At 34.1% G+C, this 21371-nt stretch overlaps 3 protein-coding genes across 6 annotated transcripts; all 3 read left to right on the top strand.

Annotated features, from left to right (window-relative positions):
* Positions 1-152: 152 nt before the first annotated feature.
* On the top strand, positions 153-20896 carry LOC120330420 (uncharacterized). 4 transcript variants are annotated; one of them, XM_078118659.1, is made up of 26 exons: positions 153-468; positions 676-762; positions 910-945; positions 1279-1371; positions 1674-1742; positions 1913-1999; positions 2084-2218; positions 3075-3284; positions 3631-3819; positions 3909-4010; positions 7289-7375; positions 7890-8090; positions 8377-8517; positions 8967-9116; positions 9612-9704; positions 10030-10149; positions 10325-10584; positions 10959-11097; positions 14364-14414; positions 15012-15077; positions 15495-15551; positions 15749-15991; positions 16345-16392; positions 18729-18790; positions 18934-19127; positions 20025-20896. In XM_078118659.1, the coding sequence occupies exons 1-26, from the start codon at positions 271-273 to the stop codon at positions 20117-20119; spliced, it is 3213 nt and encodes a 1070-aa protein (XP_077974785.1). In that variant the 5' UTR covers positions 153-270; the 3' UTR covers positions 20120-20896. The 4 variants fall into 4 exon arrangements, with proteins under 4 accessions (XP_077974785.1, XP_077974784.1, XP_077974786.1 ...); XM_078118658.1 differs by having other exon boundaries at positions 3894-4010; positions 20025-20895; XM_078118660.1 differs by lacking the exons at positions 1913-1999; positions 2084-2218 and having other exon boundaries at positions 3894-4010; positions 20025-20893.
* On the top strand, positions 4046-7275 carry LOC144430647 (uncharacterized). Its single transcript, XM_078118662.1, has 3 exons — positions 4046-4279; positions 4383-5180; positions 5823-7275. Exons 1-3 carry the CDS (start codon positions 4142-4144, stop codon positions 6681-6683), a joined length of 1797 nt encoding a protein of 598 aa, XP_077974788.1. The 5' UTR covers positions 4046-4141; the 3' UTR covers positions 6684-7275.
* LOC144430648 (uncharacterized) lies at positions 11129-13065 on the top strand. Its single transcript, XM_078118663.1, has 2 exons — positions 11129-12852; positions 12936-13065. Exon 1 carries the CDS (start codon positions 11190-11192, stop codon positions 12849-12851), a length of 1662 nt encoding a protein of 553 aa, XP_077974789.1. The 5' UTR covers positions 11129-11189; the 3' UTR covers position 12852; positions 12936-13065.
* Positions 20897-21371: the final 475 nt, after the last annotated feature.

The following is a 21371-nucleotide window of genomic DNA, read 5'->3' as shown; positions in this document are numbered from 1 at the left end:
TTGTAATAAAATAAATTCTGAGTTCGTGTTTGGGGGTCGTATATCCAAGTTGAATTAAATAATGACGTTGGTATCGCAATTTGGAACAAGCTTGATATAAGATTTAGAAAATTTCATGATATAATATTACTTTGTTCATAAATTCCAGATGCGCGGGAGGTTATAATCAATAATCATAACTACAATTATAACAGCTCTAAAACTGAAAAGAATAAACTGTCTTGTAGATGATGAAGAGATTTCTGAAGTTTTCGAGTAGCTAGTAAAAACATGCCAAACGGTAATTCTGGCGAGTACATTCCGGATATTCACGGAGGGCAAAATGGCCGGCGTAGAAATATTTATGAATCATCTTCTCCTCCTCATCTGCGGTCAAGACATCCAGAACACCGAGATTCCCGTCTTCCTGGAGTAGCATTTGAACCAAATGAAAACCGACGCGACCCAGAAAGTACAGTAGCTACTAATGTGAGTTGTTTTATAAAGAAATCGCAATAGCTTTGATGCGAATGTTTTTTTCTGGGTATTTGTTATCATTTCTTGAAACCAAACTTTTATGAAACTTTCAAGTTTGTCTATAATAAATATGAGATTTAAAGTAAAATATCGGTGACGAATTGAGTTTTTGCACGACCTTTTCCTAAATCTAAAATCAGAATTCATTTTTCTATTTAGAAATACCCAAAATATTCGAATTATCACGGTGGTCTGTACGAAGATCCCCGGGAAAGAAATTACGATTATTCTCCAAGATTCGCAATGGTAAGTCAAGGAATTCATCGTTGGCCTAAAACTAAAACACATATTCAGATACACCAACTCCAAATTAATGACACGTCGTCGAATCGTGGTGTACCTATGGGAGTTTCATGAATAAAATAATTTTTATGCTGTTGTCTCTTTGTTCAGAGTCCAAGACAGACTCCGGAAAATGGAGACTCATCGGTGAGTAACATAAAAATATGAAAAAACTTTGCTATGGCATCACGTTTTATATCTGATTCGTATTTTAAGAAAAATTAAATGTTAGAAATTATAATATTTTATAATTTTTTTTTCTCAACAGAGCACATATGTGATATTGATGTTTGAAGTTTTCTGGTATTAACGAATTGTGTTTTATTTTAAATTCGTATAAATTCAAACTTTAAATTCAACTCTCAAACACTAAAATATTTTGAACAAGTTTTTCAACTAACAGCCCATACATTTGCTTCAAACAATTCAATATTGGCCAATTTATATCTAAATCTTTAACAACCGATATTCGTTCAACAGTTTGGTGGAATGTACTCACATTCTGATTCTAAATATCGCTGGAGAAAAGTCAGAGGAAATTTAGATTTGTTTGTCATGGAAAGAAATGAAAGGGTGAGATTGACATCGATATTATATTATTTGAAGTATATACGATTTTTTACAATGTACTCAAAGCGTAACAATAGATTTACTTTAAGGCATTCACATATCATTTTGATGAAATATCCTGCAAACATTTTACAAGTCGCAATCTTGTGCCCCGAAACTTGTGCTGTCATTGCAAGATGCAACAGCTTTTATTAATGTATTTCATTGGTGAATGCGAATTCATAACAGAAAAGATTCTATATAATCATTTTCTATGTTTTACTTCCACGTAGTTTATATATTTTATGTTGATATGTATATTTTAGCACTTGACTTCCCTTCACTGGAAATGGCAAAAAATGTCGAGAGCACGTAGAAGAACACCTGGCTATGACGTAAGTATTCATAATGTATATTGTATGATACATAATATTTTGCGTTACTGTAATGTTCGATGCTAATTTGAGAAAATTTCGAGGGTAATTAGAGAATTCATCGAAACGTATGCCTTATTTGAAATATAGAAATTTAATTTGATTTCCTCAACTTGTTTAAAATTTGAAAGACATCTACAATCGAAGAAGAAATTTATTCAAACGACGCGGAATCAAGAGCTCGTTCAAGAGCTGAATCGAGACAAAAGATGCAAGAGGTAGTTGAGATACCGTCGATTGATTTTTGAATCTGCAGTGGTATCAACTAATTGCTAATGTACAAATAATCCCTTACTATCAAGGATCTTCATAATTTCTTTTACGATCGATGGAAAAAGGCTGACGATTATCAGAAACGCAATAAATATAGTGATGAACCAAATTATCCCGAGACTGACGAACACAGACGACATCCTAGTAGACGTGTATCACGAGATGTGAGAGAGGCAGATTATCGTAGAGTCTTGAATCTAAGTTTAGAGTCTCCCTTGGAAAAATATTTTTCCAACTTCAGCAAATGTTATCAACATTTGTATCATAGCAAACTATTTCTACATCGTCAGAATACTTTTTAGTCCAATAATATTTCCTTTCTGTTTTTTCTCATTTCAACTTCTATCCTATATTCATTTATTTATTTAATATAAGCTTGGTCGAAATAAGGACTCCGGACCTAAATTGATCACCAAGTACGGAAAAATACCTGCCATCGACCACTGAAGAGCTAAGGACTGTGCGCCTATTCGTGCCGGTTTACATTCGCGTCCGATTTCGCAGGTTACCGGATACCATACTCAAAACTTGACTCAACAATTTAATTCAACACTTCCAGACAAATAGATGGTACAAAGTAAATTTCACAAACAAAAACGTTCAACGAACAAAAACGTTCAGCATAAAATTTGACAAGCGAGAAGCTCAACAGTGTACAAATCAGTACTAGGGACTAATCTAGTCGATCTGTTCAATTCCTTTCCGGAAAGGCTGAGGAAATAAACTCAAGACAAAAAACCCGTTATGATATTTATAAAATTATAATATATTATATAAAATGAAAATTTCACAGACAAGAAACAATAGCCAAATATAAAGCCGATTTTGTTCAAATCATACGCATGACTCTCTTTTTCTAAGATCGATCTTTTGGCCTTCGTGTCACACTCTTGCTCTTCCCTCGTGGAACGGTGGTAGATCAAAGGTAGTGATGGTGAAATGGTGACCAAATGCATTTAAAATTTTATTTCCAGTCGAATCTAACTCATTACTAATAACTGGACATAACTCAAATTTCAGCAACAACCTTACTATCGGAACTCTTCCCGACATCGCCAGCCTCCTGCTAATGATCGTTGGTCCCGTCATGCTTATGGCGGGTACGAAGCGTTCCCAAACAGCCTGTATCAAAATGGCGCCAATCGGGGATGGCCAAGACAAAATGTTTATAACTCCTATCCCGGAAGAGGCAGAAGTGCATATGAAACAGAATCCCTATCTCGTGGCCAGGTTCTAGAACACTCACTGCTGCGTTTTTATCTTTAAAGATGAATGCGCTTTTTATTCATTCACATCAAATATATACGTCACATCACTCACTATACAAATAGCTGGGTTTGCGATCCGCTCCCGATTTTCAACAGATTTCATTTTCTATCGACTCATTTTATCACTATTGAAATACGCGCATTTCATGAAATACATAATTAATATTGACTGATTCCGTTCAAGATACATTTTGTGAATTTTGCAATTTAAGAAGCTTAGTTTCATTTAGATGTTATTTCATTATTTTGTAAGAAATATTTGTGCGCATAACTTCATGATTTTTCATGTAGGCTACATTTATTTTCAGCAACCTCAGGCACATGGATTGTATAGAAATCCAGATGCATATTGGGACAGAAGAGAACCCTACCACGAAGTTCCTGGTGAATACTCAAATTACGGATATGTTCCGGATTATCCGATGCCCCAACAACCCCCACCACAATACCCTACGCTTCAAAATCATCCGCATCAAAATATGCCTATGCATGATAAGGTTAGTGGTTTAATATGAAGGACTAATCATATAATACAGATTAAAGAATATTTCACCTTAAAATCATTTTACAGACATTTGTTGCACAGGACCCAGCAAGACAATATCACCGAACTAAACAAGCTTACAGACAACCGGCACCTTGGGAAATGAAGAATTATGCATATGATAAACCGGATTACGGTTTGAAGGTGAATTTTAGACAACATAAATGTACTGTAAATTCATTAACGTTAACTGGATTGTTAACCAGTTATGTTTTTTACTAATATATATATCTATTGTACATAATAATGCAAAGGACTTAGATACTCCGAGTGGTATGTCATCCTACAATATCAGCAAATCTGTCGAAGACGGAATGGTTGAGGGTCCACCGGCAAAGTCACCAAAACATGTTGTTCATGCAGAATTTATTGGAGCTGACAGTCCTGTAGCCAGTGCTACTGAAACTTCTTTGGTAAATAGAATACTTGTGGTGGTAGCGGTGGTGGATAAATACGTTAATATGGATATGAGAATTGCAAATATATATTAAAAAAAACTTATTCCCCTGAATTTAGCGCACTCCAAGACGTGGTGGAACCGCTTCACATTCTGGGTCAACACCAGGGAATAATAATATGAATAGAATAACGTTGACGCGATCAGGCTCACGTCGATCACGTGGTATAGACGACGAAAACGACAGTGTATTTGAAGATTCTAGTGTTAGTCGACTCAACTCCTCGCGAACGGCTCCATATCCCGGAAGTAGAGATCGCTGGGCTTCCAACGTTGTTTCTTCTTCGGCTATCCAACGACGACCTTCAACGCAGCAGCAGCAAGTTTCTCGTCAGCCGAGTCGCAATGACACGGAAGAAAACATATCACCTACCGGCAAGCCTTTGACTTCGTCTTGCTCAGACCGTCGTAATCACTCAAGCCCAAAAGGAAAATATGCATTTCCTGAAATAAACCATGAAGAAACTAATAATTATGAGCGTAAGTCGCCGATTCGGTCACCGACCCAACAAACATCCCCAGAATCTTCAAGAAGATCTTCTCTAAAAAGTAGAAGAAGCGAAAGAGGTGAGGTCGGAGATCAAAAACGGCAACGCCGGCTTCCTCCTATTGCATTTGAGGGTTTACGACATCACAGCACGCCTGATCCACCGCCTGATGATTTGCAGACGCAAGACAATATACAGTCACCATCGGATCTGCCACAATCAGAAAGCTTTACGTTCCAAGAACAAGAAAAACAATTCGATGCAAAGAAGGTCTCTTTCGCTGAGCAGAGAATGACATCGCCAAGCGTAATTAGCAAAGATTACGAGTCCCAAGACGATGGCGTTGAAAGGAAGGTGGAAAGTAATGAAGTGAGTTCATTTTAGCTTCAACAAGCACAAAAAATCGCTTCGTTTGCATCATTTGATATGAGCGATCTCAAAAATTGAAATTACAGTCAAGTTTAAGTGGGGCTAACTATCCATACTTCTTCGATATCGATTCATATACGCGTATAATGCACAGCTGATAATGCAAGAGTGAAGATCACTATTATGAGTAATACAAAATAATGCCGCACAATAACACAAACGTGTTTAGGTAACATTTTGTGTAATCAAATTCAATTTTTTTCAGACAAACGTATTTAAAAATCTCCTTAATATATTGATTTAAACATCCGTAATCGACATGGTATAATCATAGTCATTATTTGTTTATTCCTGTAAAAACTTTTATTGGAATAGTATGTTTTTGTTTGTCTCAGTAAGTCTAACTTTAGTCAGTTAAACGTTACTGAAATATATTTCTATCAGGGTTCAGCAAGACAATTGTCGATTTCATACCTTTGCCGGACTCGGATGAATCTGTTAAGTAAAACTTTGTAAAAATAATCGTTTGTGTTTCGAAATATGCGTCAAGCATATAATATTTGAAGTCGCCAATTGGAACAAAACGTTCGAGATGATATCTAACTGACAAAATTCGCATATCTGAATATATATTTTTTACAGAACAATCCTACAATTACTATTCCTATTACTGGAAACACTGACGACGAAAAAGTCGAAGCAATTATTTCTATGACCAATTTAAAAGATACAGAACCAATTGAACACAATATGAGAACTTCTTCAAAAATTACACCACCTGTTCTACAACCCGAAAAATCTCGCAGTGCTATTTGGAAATTAACAAAAGCTTTGCAAAGGGTTGGCACAAAATTACATTTATACAAAGAGAAAGACCAAATAGGTAAAAGCACAGAATCAAAAGAAGGTCAAAGTGAAAATGCGGATAGCGTAACTATTGAAAAGCAGGAAGCGAGAAACCGGGAAGAGGATGAAAAAAATATCACGCCAGATGACAACATTTGTGTAAAAACTCCAAATGATCAATCGCAAGATGGCGATAACTTGAACAATGATTATTCACCATTGATGAATAAATCCTCGCCAACAAATATACCTCGACCAGAATCGAAAGAATCACGTATTTCTGACGGTAGTCATATTAACCCAGTCTTTGAAGACATATTACAAACGGAAAGGCAAAATTTATTTGAACAAAACGAAGACATTAATAACAAAGACATTCGTGAGTCGAAAATTTCTCTAAATGCTGATGAACCATTTTTGTTGATTACTGAATCAATACCTAAGTTCGATGTCGAGAAGAGAGAGTTGTCCGCTAATCCACTTTCTCGAAGTACAAGCATCAATAGTTTTGAATCATACACTGAACAACATGAAAATACGACAATTGTCGTTTCTTGTGTTAGTCAACATGAACCGATGGCTGAAGATTTTGACGAAGTAGTCAGAAAAGAGGCACAAAATGCCAAGGTCTTTCGTAACGACACTCGAGTGTGGTAGCACAATAGCAATTTACGTCAAAGACCATTTGAAAAACGGCTTTTCAAATTGGTGCCATGTGGACATTATTATAGATCTAGTGAAACAATAGCATTTTCCATTTTAAAGGACTATTATAGTCAATGAATGTCAATCTAGAAACTTGAGGGTCCAATTATCTGGTTACTTTATTTCATTTGGTGGTAACTTGTAGTTTGCTCATTTTGCTTTGTTATGACATGGTAGTGGTATAGTCTTCTAATATATAAACTACCAATTTTGAGATATACTATGCTTACCTACACATACATGTAAAGATAGATTACTAATCACTTTTTTTATATTAGAGTCAAATTTAGGTCATTTATAAAATTTGCTGGTGAAGTGATAGTTATATTTCATGTAATTTTTAAAAGATGCTGTTATTATTACAGTTGATGAAAAAATAAATACCGGTAAATGTCAATGTAAAGAAATATTCTCAGATACAATGGTATCTGGTCATTTTTTTGAAAATTCGATTTGTTGTAAAATTCATACAGCAGATTGAGGGATAACTATACTGGGGTAAATACTCTTCATATAATTACATAACAATTTTGAAGAATTCGATTATATTTTGACAGATGTACTACGAAGAGCAGATGAAACTTGCTGATGAACGTAAGAAAAATGAAGATACAATAATACAATTACAAGAAGAACAAAAAGAAGTATTATTTAATCATTGGCTTCAATAATTTTGAAACAGTGATGTTTTTTTAAATTGATTTTCATGTCGTAATTTTTATGTTAGACGAATGAGTAGTTTTGAATAGTATTCCAAATATCAACCTCAGAAACCCATTTTGCGCGAAAGATCTCAACACGTTTAATTATTTGTCCATGTTGTCTCGTAATGAGTAAATGATGTCGTAATGAGATGTTGCAGGTGCATTGCCAAAGATATCGTATTTTCTCAAATTTTTTCAGTCACTTTCAACAGTTAAATAGCGTTGTTTTAAGTAAATTATTAACATATTTTATTTTGGTATATGTTGCTCGGGTATTTAATAAATTTTCATCCAGTTTAGCTGTTTAAATTATGACAGCAAAATCAAAACACAAAAAGTGATATATTTTGTGATGTTTTTGTGAGTCCTGTTGATGTCAACTAAGCTAAACTAAAAAAAACAGCTCTACCTGTCTCTATCTTCGATTTACTAATGACTAAATTTGCATTTATAGATGGAAGCCGAACTTTCTTTGCTCCGCCATAAGTTAGGAGCTGAACTTCAACGACAAACAGATTCGCCTGAACTTGAATCCGAAACAAATGAAAAAATCGGGAATATAGAACAACAGATTTCTGAACTCAATGAGAAATTGAGCGAAACTGATGAAAAATTATTGCGCAGCGAAGCGGAACGCCAAAATATTAATACTAGGGTAAGACTAATTACATATTACATTTCATATAATAAAAGATGACCCCGAACAAACGGAATCCATAGAATATAGTCCAAATGACCTTTTTTTATTTTTATTTTTTGAGGAACCTGATATATGAGATATTATTCTATATTTTGATGAAATCAAGACAAATTAAAAATCTTGTTTATCATTTATCGTGCTTGCAAAAATCAAAATCTGGTAATTATATATCACAAGAAGAATTGCTTAAAAAATATGTCAAAAATATCAAATTGGCTAAATATATGTTTGGAAATTATAGCAAGTTTTGTCTGATACTGCAAGTTCGAAGTATGGCTCTGAAGAAATGCCTCGCTCACCTCTCTTTATCATCGGGGATCCTAACAACGGGACGGCTGCTGCTGTGGCACCGTCGAGATATATGGCAGATTCACACGTACAGGTAAATGACCCGTAATAATTGTGAAGAAACCTGTGTTTCAATAAACATTGCAATGAACTAGCGAAAACAGATATTTGTAAAAATGTCTTTATTATTACTATAGTAATTCTATTGATTTTAGACAAATCATATTTCTTTATTTATTGAATGAAGTAAATAAATAAGTTAAGTAAGTCATAAATTATGCGAATTTCGTTGCGTAAGTGGCATATATTTGTACTTGTTCTATTTCTGTATTAGTTTTAGTGATGAGAAGTTACTCACACAGATAGGAATAGCATCAGACAACAGCCAAAAGTATTTCCATTTGAACATGCTTTCTATCAAATGCAACTCTAATTAAACAAAAATTGCTGGCGTGCACCATATGGAAAAATTAATGATACTGGCTTAGTTATATAAAATAAAAATTACAAATACATCCTCTGGTTATATTATTTTAATTACAGGAACCGTCCAGCGTTGGGATATCGGGGGATTCAGTTTTTTACGAACCCAGCGTTTCATATCAAGACGCCCAAGATCACCACCAACAGTATTTGCTTGAACAACAACAAGCTGAACTAGAGGAACAAGCACAACGTGAAATGGAATTCAAGGTGCGATTTATTTCACAATTTTTAGTTAATGTAGGTATTGCCATACCCTACTAAAGAACTATCCAAATTACCTATATACATTACATCAGATTCTTTTATAATGATCTAAGTTGCAATCACATATGTAGGCGTTTGTTATTTTCACCACCAACCTCATTCAAGATAGGCTGCCATCCTACAGTCAACTAGACGAGAGTAGCTAGCTTGAGTGATAAATTAATCTTGAATCATCAGTTTCGCAATGTATAATAAATATGTTTTATTATTAAAACGATGTGTATCTACATCAACGTTTTGTTACAAACTTGAATCACCCGGCAGTTGCAGAAGTTCACTAACTGGCCGGCCATCTTACTTACGTCTCAATATTTTCTAATCAATCGCACGAGATCCCACAAATACTTACTTACTATGAATATACTCATACCAACAACTAACTGTGCAAAGTTAAATTAAATACATTCAATCATCAATGTAACGCAAATCTCATTTTAGTCCGCGCTTGAAAAACAGATGGTAGCATTGAAAACAAAATTAGAAGAACAACTGCAAGACAGTGCGGAACACATGAAAGAAGAAAATGGAAAAGTAGGTTTATCCAAAATCTTGTTCACTTGCTCCTTTGAATGCCCATGAACAAAGTCTATGTTACAAAATATGACATCTTTTTGAGAATCATTTATTCATTGCCGCTATAAACGCAACATTCTTACGTACGAATACTTGTAAATAAATGTAACAATGAGCATACATTATCAATATGTATGATAAAAGTATCCAGTATACTAAAATCTAAAATACATAATCATACTCTGCAAATGATCACAATGACAACAGGTACTGAAAAGGTTCATAAAAATAACCGTATATTTCAAATGAAATGATTTTAAAAGTAAACAATACTTATGCGTAGATCATTGATGAACGTGTAACCAATCTTGAAAAACAAATAGAAGAAATGAACAGCAAAATACGCGATTCGGATTCTGCAATAAGGAGAGCAATGGAAGATAAAAAGAAGCGGGAAGATGCCGTGAGATGAAATATGAATTAATCATTTAATATTTTCACCCATGTCGTTTTAACATATATATTACATAACAATATTTTACTCGGAACAGGACAAAGTTTTATTTCAGATAAACTAAAATGCATTGGGTTACAATTAAGTTAGCGTTTTAAACTAATCGGAATATCTCACTTACTAGCTTAAAAAAGAACGTGAAGAATGGCATGAAAGATTGGAAAAAGAACGAGAGGCTCGAGAAGAAAGTGCGGCTGATAAAGCTCGAAACACAGAGCAACGACACGCCAATGCGTCACATACTACTAATTCTTCCACGTCAAAATCTCCCCGAAGTGTCAGAATAGAACATAAAAACTTTAATGGGAATTCGGTGACCCCAAGTTCCATGCTAAAAAGTGACACTCCTCGACCATCAAGACGTCACATCAATTCAGATTACAGGTAATGGCAATGTCAGTCAATTCTAAGTAAATGTGACTTTTTGAATTGAGCTAGAGTAGTGTTGAATCAATTACAGAACAGAGGCTTAGAAATTTTGGGCGGCTGTATTCTATACCCACACATTGCGAAAAATACCATTGCTTTTATAAATAATATTTTTTGCATACTGACTTGGCGTCATTGTATTTATGTTTGACTTTTCAATTTTTTTCTGTAAAAGAAGAATTTGAAATTGAAGTGCCATGCACTACAAGCACTTTAAAATCAAAATTCAGTAATCACTCATTATTATCATTTTTCATTGAGTTTGGTTGCGATTATGTAATGAAAATTATGTGATGTTTTATATTCTTTATTTTTGTTTTATATTCAAGTACTCCCCAATCTGCAAGAAAAGGAAGCCCAATTTCAAAAATATCAGAATACGGCACTCCTGCAATTATAGAAGATTCTGCAGAGAGAGATTCAATCTTGAAGGATGCTTCAATATTTATAGTTTCGCCGGCATTGCAGGTATATATGATTTGTTAGATTTTTCAAATTAATAATTGATTGAAAACCCCCAATTATTTTGGTTTTGTTTTAAATGCGACAATGTTTTAAAAATGTGGCATTTTTTATTCGTATTTTCAATGTTCGTTCCCCCACACAAAAAGAGAGGAGAGCGAACGTCACCAGAAGGAGAAGACAAAAAAGAACCATGCCTCGGCAATATGGATAATCAGCTGGAACAATCGGAACAATCGGAAAATCTTTATAATGTTACCTCAAACTTTGAAGCAAATCGCCAATGTGAAACAACACAAGCTAATGAAATAGACTCTGAAAGTGTATGTTTATCTGTGGAAAATAAAAATGAATCTGTGCACCTATTACCAAACGTTCAAGATGGCAGGACACAGCCGATGGAAGTGTACAGTGATTTTAAAAGTTGCGAAGAAAGTGACAATAAAACACCGAATATTCTAAGGGCTGAGCAAAGTCCTCATGAAAGCTCCCATTCGTCATTGCCAAGAGTTAGGAACCAAACTTTTAAAGAAAAAGAAGCTTCGAAGGTAACGGAAATAGAAGATAACAATGAATGTTATCAGTCCCAGAGCAGGGTTGAGCAAAGTCTTCGAGAAAACTCACATTTGTCATTGACAGGAGTTGAAAACCAAACTTTTAAAGAGGAAGAAGACTCAAATGTAAAAGGAATAGAAGACGCCAATGATTGTGATCAGTCCCAGAGCACTCTAGTGAAACAAAATGAGACACAGGTTATTTTTGTTAACGAAAAAGAATCTCTAAGTCAGTCTTCAGTAAAACATGACGAAGAATTACCATCTCCAAACAAATCTGACATGCATGAACATTTACTTAATGATGTGTTGGACGAATTCAATGCTATTGCTTCAGATAATAGAAATGAAGAATCACCGATGATGCTGTCCGGAGTTGAGTCGTCAAACACTGCAGCATCCTGCATTGACAAAGAGAATGACAACACTGAAGAAGCTAGTCAGAACATCCCCACATCTTATGTTATAAGTCAAACTTCTTTGGATGACATTATCAGCAAAGAAGAAAACATAACAAACGAAGCACAGCAAGAAGAAACGTTGACAACGGTATCTCCTGTTTCAGCTACAGCGTCACGCAATGAAAAGGAAATAATTCCAGAATCTGAAGTAAGCAAAGACATTTCTTTGTCCGTGCCAGGTGACGCGATAGAATTTGTTCAAAATAAATCATATTCACATGATAATGATGTAAGAAGTGATAGCATTTCATCAATTTCTCACCAAAGCTTCTGTGTTGAACAATCAGCAAATATTTCACCTAAAATTAGCAAAGACGAACTTTTAGATGTCTCCATCGAGCGTGATTCAATCAATTTGCACAATTTGGAAGATGATAAATCTCCACAATTATTGAGTCCCTCGGAAGCTAGCTTGCGATCAATAAACACTGATAACGTCGACGAGTTTGTGCAAGATCTTTCTGCTGAATCTGTTTCTGATATTCATAAAACTCAGCTACCTGGCACTTCGGATTTCCTTTTAAGATCTAGTAATATGGCTGGTCAAAGAAGTTTCAAGTTTACCAGAGAATTATCATTGTCATCCGCAGAAGTTGAATCAACCCCACATCAGAAGGCAAGAATTTATTCGATTTTGTTAGGTTATCCGCGCTTACATTTATTACAAAATAAAAATTTGTTTTCAGTTGTCAATTTCAAGCAAATCATCAAGCAGGGTCGATTTTCCCAGTTTTTCGCGTTCTAAGGTTAGATAACATCTTTCAAATTCTCAAAAATGTCATATTATTTTATATCTAAATAAAAAAAATATTAACATCTGTTTCATCAGAGTGTAAAACTTAACGTGCCAGGCGTCGGGGTGAGATTTCCAAGAGCTGATTCAGTGATATCAAATGAAGGTGGAAGTCAAAGTGCTGACAACATTTCTTCAGCACCGGCACCTACAATGGCTGATGCATTTAAAGGCCTAATAAGTTCATTAATACCTCGAAAGAAGAAAATGACAATCCCAACTGATGCTCATGATGATAATAATAATGATGATGAGGATGCTGACGATAATGATGAGCAAGAACAAGAAACTACCGAAAGAAAAACAAAAAGTTTTTTGTCATTTTTCAAAAAATCTGAGAAATCTGAAACAGTAGCAACTGCATTGATTTCGGACGACATTGTTGATGATCACATCAGCGATGAGCAAAGCATAGATGAGATACCGACTGTGGAAAGTCGAAATGAGACAGTGAAGACGAGTCTTTTACACCGTTTCTTCAAGGTGGCTTAAAGTAGAAAAACAATACCAGCGCACCATAGTTTTTTGGTGAAATGTGTTAGATTTGTTGTCATAGTTAGCGGGTGATTTACTTAGATTGATATGGTGTTAATGTTAGATAGGGAAAATTACATAGACAAAAAGTAAGTGACATCACGAATTCGTAGAGAATATTTATATATTACATGTATGTATGTAAATTTACACATGATAATTCATATTTTACAGATATTAGTACTCTCTCATTCTTCATTCCTTTGCAGCAGGCTTGTTTTTCCTGAATAAATCGAGATGCAATATTTTTACATCCCTGTTTAGTTTTCGATTTATTCAATTTGTTTTATTCGGCGGTAATTTTTATTGGTAACGCAGATTAGATCAATTTCCGAAAACAGAAATTGATATATTTATGTGACTAGTTTTTCTAGAAGCTAAAAGAATTGCATACAAGATACAAGCTGTACGAAGAGGCTTTGTTCCATCCACTTCCGTTATCTGTACCGCCTATGCTCCCTTTGCGTGTTTTAGTTGTTCATGCACATTATTCAGAATATCGCTGATGTCATTTGAATAATATATTATGAAAAATATATTGTCGAGTAGTTTTGTATCATTTTGTTAATAAATTTATTATTTTTTTGTATATCAGTATTGCATAATGTATCTTTCTTACGTCATAGTTCATGTACAGGAAAGTACTCACAATATCATTACATAACATTTACGAGATAAGTTGCAAAGTATTAGTAGAAGTATAGAGAAATATAGTGGTAATGGATGGATTGTCAATCTGAACTTGTATATGAGAAAAATAAGTAATTTCCGTTCATGTTTTTCAGGTCTATTACCATATTTTGATAAATATTGAATATATATATTTGTTTATTTAATATATATATCTTGTTATTATTTTGTACTATTACAAAATAAGATAATACAATTGTAGTCGTGATTAATATATATATATATGATTATTTTTTTCAGCGCCGAAGCCGAAACACAGAGTCAGCTACAACAAGTGGTAAATCACCACAGGTAAGAATGAACAGCAACAGTCATTTGTGTTTTTATATGTAGTTGATACGCTACATAATTTTCAACGGGTTGGTTCCTTGCCTGAATTAGTATAAAGTTGATGGGGTCAACGGGCTAAGCGTTAGGAATACGCTCGCCACCGCACCTCTAATTACTCTGCGTGGGTTCGCAGGTTCGAATCCCACGAAGGGATGGTTATGTGCGAGAGGATTGCTGGACTCCTCGCCATCGTTGGGTGGTTCACGTAACCGCTGGTCGGTTACGGCTTCCTCCACCACCAAGTCCATGCTTCCGAAAACAAACAATACAGTAAAAACTAATCCTATACCCGACTTGGAATGGTAACCGGACGAGAGGCCGTGGTTCGCCATATGGATAAGCCGTCTTATCGGCTTTCCTCTCCCCCGGGATAAATATGTAAATCCTATCCTATCCTACACCTGTCTAGTAATCACTTCGTCATCGACGACAGGATAAATACAATATGAATACTTACCAAAGTACCGAAATAAATTAATACCGTAAATTTGCTGAATAAAATTATCGTTATAATAGTATGAGTTGAAAACTGTTACATTTTTCATATTTCTTGACCAGGATCAACGAAAAGGAGTCGAAAATATTCCCATGAACAAAATTTCACCATCTATGCGTTCGCAGAAGGTAAATTTTAAATTTTGTACAAAACATAATCGCCTTAATCTCGGGTAGACATGTCATGATTTGGCCCAATAGTTGCGAAAAGGGCGATTTTTCCAGTAACCTAAATCACCCCAACAACGACAAGAATTCAGCAAAACAATGCAGAAATTCAATGCGTGTCCAATACTTCGGCTATATATGTTTATATGTGACAAAAAAGCTAGGTGGGTATACAGAAATATCTCAAACGGTTAAACAGTAGAACTATTTTTACTCGTACTGACCATCAACTGATAAGATTCTGCTTGTAGCTATAAAAATATAAACTTATAAAGAAAATACTTCAAATAATGAATTCCAGATTTTGCAAACTCACTAATGATTTTAGTAATATTGTAACGCTAACCGCACCTATACATTTTTAACATCATTTTTAAGGTTTTTCCAGAAAATGACAGCAGTAGAGCAAGTAGTGCAGCGGAGGATTCGAAATCGGTAAATCGTTTTGTCCTTTACAGATACGGTATATTGTTTGTTATATTATATTTTACAATTATTTTGTAAGCATTGCGCTAAAGCTCGATTAGTAGTGAGTCAATGAGTTTGGCCTGTTCGTATGAATGAGTTTTTTGTTATACTTTCTTCTTTCGTGCTAGTGTTCTTTACATCGTTTCTTATAATTCACTTTCAAGAAATGGAGTTCATTGAAATTTCGATGGATGAAGTCGTCAGCTAAAGAGTCGACATCAAGGGAACCTATTGACGATGTTCTCGCCACGACAGATAAAACTAAACCATTAGTATTGGATTATTCACAAGAAGATGACATCGATGAACTTGATGTCAGTACGCCTTCCTTGAAAAAGTCCAGCGCAGAGAAAAGTTCTAAATTTCGTTTTGGTGGTAGCAGCAAAAGAGAAAAGTCATCCATCACAGTAAATTTATATTTTTACTATATATTGCAATATTTGTAGAATTTCAATTCCAAAAAATCAATATTTTAAAACCTTTAATAACTTCATTGCCTTACTATCATATAGCTATATAAAGTGCAATAAATGGTGACTTGCTATGAATGCACCTTTCAAGGGTATTGAAAATTCTAGAATATATTATTAAACCTATTTTTAAGTATCTGTGTAAACACTTTCATCCACTCTTTTAGGCAATAAAACTTCATATCTTCTTTTCAGATTTTGTTTAAAATCTGATATTCCATACCATACCATACAATTTCTTGATACGTAATCACCAGATAACGGTTTAAAATTTGTTCATAACCTTCCAGATACATTCAAGATTATCTGATGAAGAAGATGAGTTCAATCAGCTACAGGTACACATTTAAATATAATCAGATATTTATATTCATTTGTTTCAATTGGGCGTAACGCTACCCAATAAGAAGAATAACTTTTGTAAGCTTCAAATAAAATATAAAAGCTATGCACATATTTTTGACAAAGTTTTTTGTAATCCAGATAATGCAAAATATTTTGCATAAAACGTATTCCACGCAAGGTTTTTAAGTAATTAAGTAATCACTTAAAAAAATGATTACGTCCAATTCAATTCCAAGCAATGTATTCAGTTCGGGCTGTAGGTAGTAATAATTTTCAATGTACTTGTAATGTACAGTTTAAGAGAGTTTAATCTATTGCTATCAACGTGTTATCTAGGATGTGCACATATCCTATATTTGTTAATTAAAGAGATCTGCGGAATTTATAGTTCTTCAAAGACAAACTAAAGATTTCGATTTTACTTTCGTTGCATAATTTGGTTGTACCTATTTTATAACACTTATAGTACTTCCAAATAGTTGCTTGTATATACATACGCCCTCTAACGGAATTTTCTAAATAGAAGAAATTTAACAAACACACATTGTTGTTAGGCAAAACAAGTCGCAAACAATTAAATCTTGAAATGAGCTTTCTGAAAGGTTAATACCCTTTATTATCACTCAGGCCCTTAAAAATGTACGTACAAAATGCCATTGTATCTGAGCGTACTCAAGTGACGCAAACAGGGTACAAGAAGTAGTTTTTGGACGTTGCTTGTTTTCTGAAACCCACTCCAGGGTGCCGTTTGCCATTGTGGTCGCTTAGTAAACGACACTTAAGACACAAAGGACTGTTTGTTTGAGCAGTGGTACACCAGTTGGTTCCTAGCATCAAAGACAGAATGTATCAAAGTTTTCTAGCTCAGAGCAGCTCATTGTAATGCTTGTGTGTCTATTGTTCAGTTCAATCATACTGCTGTTTTTTTCGCCAGCCACCCATATTTCAGTGTTTCGCATTTGAGTTAGTTTGTTTCAAGTGACTCCTCGTTTTCTCAATTAAATTCATACGAGCAATAATCACTTATTAACAAAATGTTTTGTAGCTGTGTATTAAGCTATCATTTCATATTTCAAATGCCGGTTCAATATAAAGATTAGGAGAGAAAGTAAGACGTCATTGTATTAACTATATCAAAAAGAAAGTTATGTTGTATGAGAAAGGGTAGAAATATTTTATATTCAAATACAATACCAGTAAAACATCACGAATTTTCAGTTTAAAATTGCTTTTTTAGCCGTTTACAAATCAGCATAAAGCTCTTACAGAGATGTAGTCGTAGCTTATATCCTCTTTGGGTATGGTAATAAACTTCTATTTGAAATGACCAAAAGTAAAACATCGTCTGGCGAAGATACAGACGATATTTATTTTGAATTTTCTGCAAAAATGCATTCGAAGAACTCTATAAATGATGTAGAAACAGGCCATAGAAACGGAACGAAAAACGGTGTTAAAAATGGGAGAGATTCTGCTAATTCTTTAAAACGGCGGAGTAGAATACATTCCGGGAAAGTAGGAGATTCAGTGAGTATAAAATAACAAACGGCAGATGTTTGTTGGAAGGGTTAAAATAACAAAATGACAGCTGTTTTCACATAACAGAAAAATAATCTTAACAGAATGAAATATTGTTGTAGCGGTTTTATTAATTTGTACCAAATATGAAAATACAAGTCAACCTTGTCGAAAAAAAATGTAACTATCACGGCTTTTCTATTAAAACATAGTCATATAATTTGGTTTATACTTTTCAAGTCACAAACCTTTTCACTCTCATTGTTATTCTGTTTGACTGAATTCTTGGTGACAACGCTTTGAAATCTACATTTATATATTGGGATGTACATGCATATATATATCTTATTTCAGGAGTAGATGAAAATATTGTACAATATTGGAAAGTCAAATTCTCACATTTGGTTGAAAATTGCTAATAATTCTGAGCAATTCAAACTTAGTTATTACGGTTTTTCAGTCTGTTTCAACTTATTCTACAAGAATTGAAATATTCAGAAGCGTTCCTAAACTTTTTTTTTCATTTCATTGTTGACGAAATTTATATATATATCGATTTTTTTATTGAATATTACGTTAATAAAAAAAGAAATCGGCGCGGGAAATAAACATTTTCTTTAGGCAATAATATGCATATTAATGTGTAATACACGATTACTCTATGGGTGATTCTTTGGTTACATAACATAGGAATATATGCAAAGCATCCAAATTATAGTAGTACTGTATAGATTTTGAGTGTCTTTGAATATTGAATTTAATACGCAAATAAAGCAATGCATTTAATGTGACACACTCTTTATTTTAACAGTCTCAGAGATCTCACGACGGAGATGAATGTCCACCTGCTGAAGAAGGATGGGGAGAGAATAAGTAAGATTCTTTGAAAATTTTTGTAAATGGTGTGGCCTTTTACAACGCCAAAACAACATAAATCTATTTCAACAAAACCATAACGCTATTCATGGAAGATATGATATAATTATCGAGTTATTTGCGATTACAACATTTTTTAGAGATGAAGACAAACGAAGTCTTTTGGAAGGACTGGGTACATCATATTGTGTGGCACCGCAATTTATTTGGAAATATCTTGGCGACGAAACAGACGATGAACCAATAACAAGGAAGAAATGCATCGCATTCATTTTGGGACTCATCTTAATTCTTTTATTGGTCGCCATAATATTCGGTTTAATAATTGGTCTTGGTAAGTTTTACATGTTGAGAAAGTCAAGGTGCGAAAATGGCGTATTAACGGATTATAAACAAAATGGCGGAGTGTTTCAAATGACGAGGTCAATTATTAACGTGTCCGTATCTTGTAACAAACCGCTCGTCGCTAACGCTGAATTGATCGACCTTTCGGTAAAGGAATAACGGTATTTCATCGTATTCTGCATGCTTTAGAGCTCGTTTGATTTGAGCATAGACATTTTAGGTGTGCGGTTATCTTTAGGAGATCAGCGTATATTCTGAGATTAAAATCCTTCAATTTATAAAGTCAAGATAAAATGTCAAGAACGTCTTGACCGTAGCTATTGACATTTATATATAAATGTGAAGAGTTGGTTTGGAATAGTTACATTTGTAACATACAATCGCCTCTCGAGAATCTGATATCGTAATTTGAAGGGCACAACGCTGAATTTGCAACTTCCTCATACTAATCTCAGACCAAGTACAATCTATAAATGGCTCGAGCGCATGTTGGTTTCCACATCTTTGGGAGAAGCGTGGACGAGGATGATTTGGCAATGGTACTGAAAAATTTACTGCGAAGCACTTGTAAATATTTTTTTCCTTTTTGCAAGTGTTTCAAAACAATTCCATCAATTTATATTTCAAAGTGCTACACTTGTTGAGAAACAAAATTGTAGTTGGACGCGCATACAGTTTCGCTCTTTACTCTGACCGAAAGTTCGCCATTCGATTGAGTGTTTGTTCAGGCTGATTTAAGGATACTCGTGATTTTCAAATTTCTTAAATAGAAAAACACAGTAGTGACCCGCGTAAGAGAGATTAATTAAACTAGACTTACAGTATTTAATTTTTAAATTTGCAGATTCGGAGATTTTTTTTATTCATTTATAATTCCTTATTTCAGCTTCTGGGGGCGGCGAGGCCGAAAAATCACCAATCCGATTCCATGTCATAGCTGGAAACCCTGACGAACAAAACGCTGACAATCCAGAGTCATAGAAATGAAGACCTCATTTGTTTTATTGAATATGTAAATCATTCTGACTGGTTGAATTATACACGGCCATAAGTTATTCATCACGGTGTACCAATCTTTGAAAAGAAAGTATATTTTCAATATGTTGCTTCCACATACTTTAATGATTTCAAATTGAATTTTAAATAATATAAATTTTTTTATTTGTAAAGCAATGAAAACGGAGACGCTTTTCATTGCGCATACATTTGTTTTGTATACACAATCTTTAATATAATGAATTACCAGTCTAATCCAGACTTCAATGGGATTTCTCCAAACGTTTATAGCAATTTGACATCTTACTCAGTAATATTCTGAAGCATCGAAAAAATTTTTTACCGAAAATACCCGTTTTTGATTTCCAAGCAAACTCAGTGAATGTTTGTTTAGCTATAAACTTACTGAATGAAAAAAAAAGATTTTTGGCTTGAAAATAACTCCTCTCATCAAACTTAGAAATCGGAATGTTGTTTACAGTTCCGCTTATAACGGGTTTGCGATGTTCATTTTTTTTCAAAGGAAATGAACAAGGCAAGGAGAGTTATTGGTCAACTTTCTAGAACTACCTCGTGGTAATGCGACATTTTATTTATTATATTCACGTTCTACTATTTTATTTTTTTGAATTATGAATCAAATTTATTTTCGCGTTTCATTTTGGTTAATTTTTTAATTTCTCAGGTGTCTGCGTGGTGTTTATTTTTTACATAAAAATAAAAATTGTATCAATAAATTGTTGTATCTGTGAAAATTAATTGTGATTCTATCATCTTCAAACGGCGAAGAAATCGCATTCCTCTGATATCTGATTTATGCAATACTTTGCAATGGAAGCCTACTAGGGGTCAAAGTTTAACCCCGTTACTTTTACCTGAATCCTTACATCAAAAAATTAATTTTATAAAAATTGTGGCTGGTCGTTAAAAAAGTTCAGGATTATTCATAACTAAAGCAATATTATGAACAACAAACTCTTAAGCAAGCAAAATGCATTGCATAATCTTTCAAAACATCAACGTTTTAATAAATAAAACAAACAAATTTTTGTGTGGGAACCTGAACTACATGGTATAAAATCTCTTGAAATAAATAAGCTACTTCTTACAAATAAGCATAACCCCTTTCGTTCCGTACAATTATCACGTTGGCGCATTGTGCAAGATGGGAATTATAAAACGTTGTCGGAGACAACACTACCAATTAACTACTTTGACACTAAGCATTCATATTATC

Source organism: Styela clava, chromosome 12, assembly GCF_964204865.1.
Source record: "Styela clava chromosome 12, kaStyClav1.hap1.2, whole genome shotgun sequence".
Classification (NCBI taxonomy): Eukaryota; Metazoa; Chordata; class Ascidiacea; order Stolidobranchia; family Styelidae; genus Styela; species Styela clava.
This window is presented reverse-complemented; position numbering and strand designations above follow the sequence as displayed.

Excerpts from the sequence above, each read along its gene's own strand:
- LOC120330420 (XM_078118658.1), top strand. The coding sequence starts at position 271 with ATGCCAAACGGTAATTCTGGCGAGTACATTCCGGATATTCACGGAGGG. Across the intron at positions 469-675 it reads AAAGTACAGTAGCTACTAAT|AAATACCCAAAATATTCGAA; the intron begins GTGAGTTGTTTT and ends TTTTCTATTTAG. Across the intron at positions 9,705-10,029 it reads TGAAAGAAGAAAATGGAAAA|ATCATTGATGAACGTGTAAC; the intron begins GTAGGTTTATCC and ends ACTTATGCGTAG.
- LOC144430647 (XM_078118662.1), top strand. The coding sequence starts at position 4,142 with ATGTCATCCTACAATATCAGCAAATCTGTCGAAGACGGAATGGTTGAG. Across the intron at positions 4,280-4,382 it reads GTGCTACTGAAACTTCTTTG|CGCACTCCAAGACGTGGTGG; the intron begins GTAAATAGAATA and ends CCCTGAATTTAG. Across the intron at positions 5,181-5,822 it reads GGAAGGTGGAAAGTAATGAA|AACAATCCTACAATTACTAT; the intron begins GTGAGTTCATTT and ends TATTTTTTACAG.
- LOC144430648 (XM_078118663.1), top strand. The coding sequence starts at position 11,190 with ATGTGGCATTTTTTATTCGTATTTTCAATGTTCGTTCCCCCACACAAA.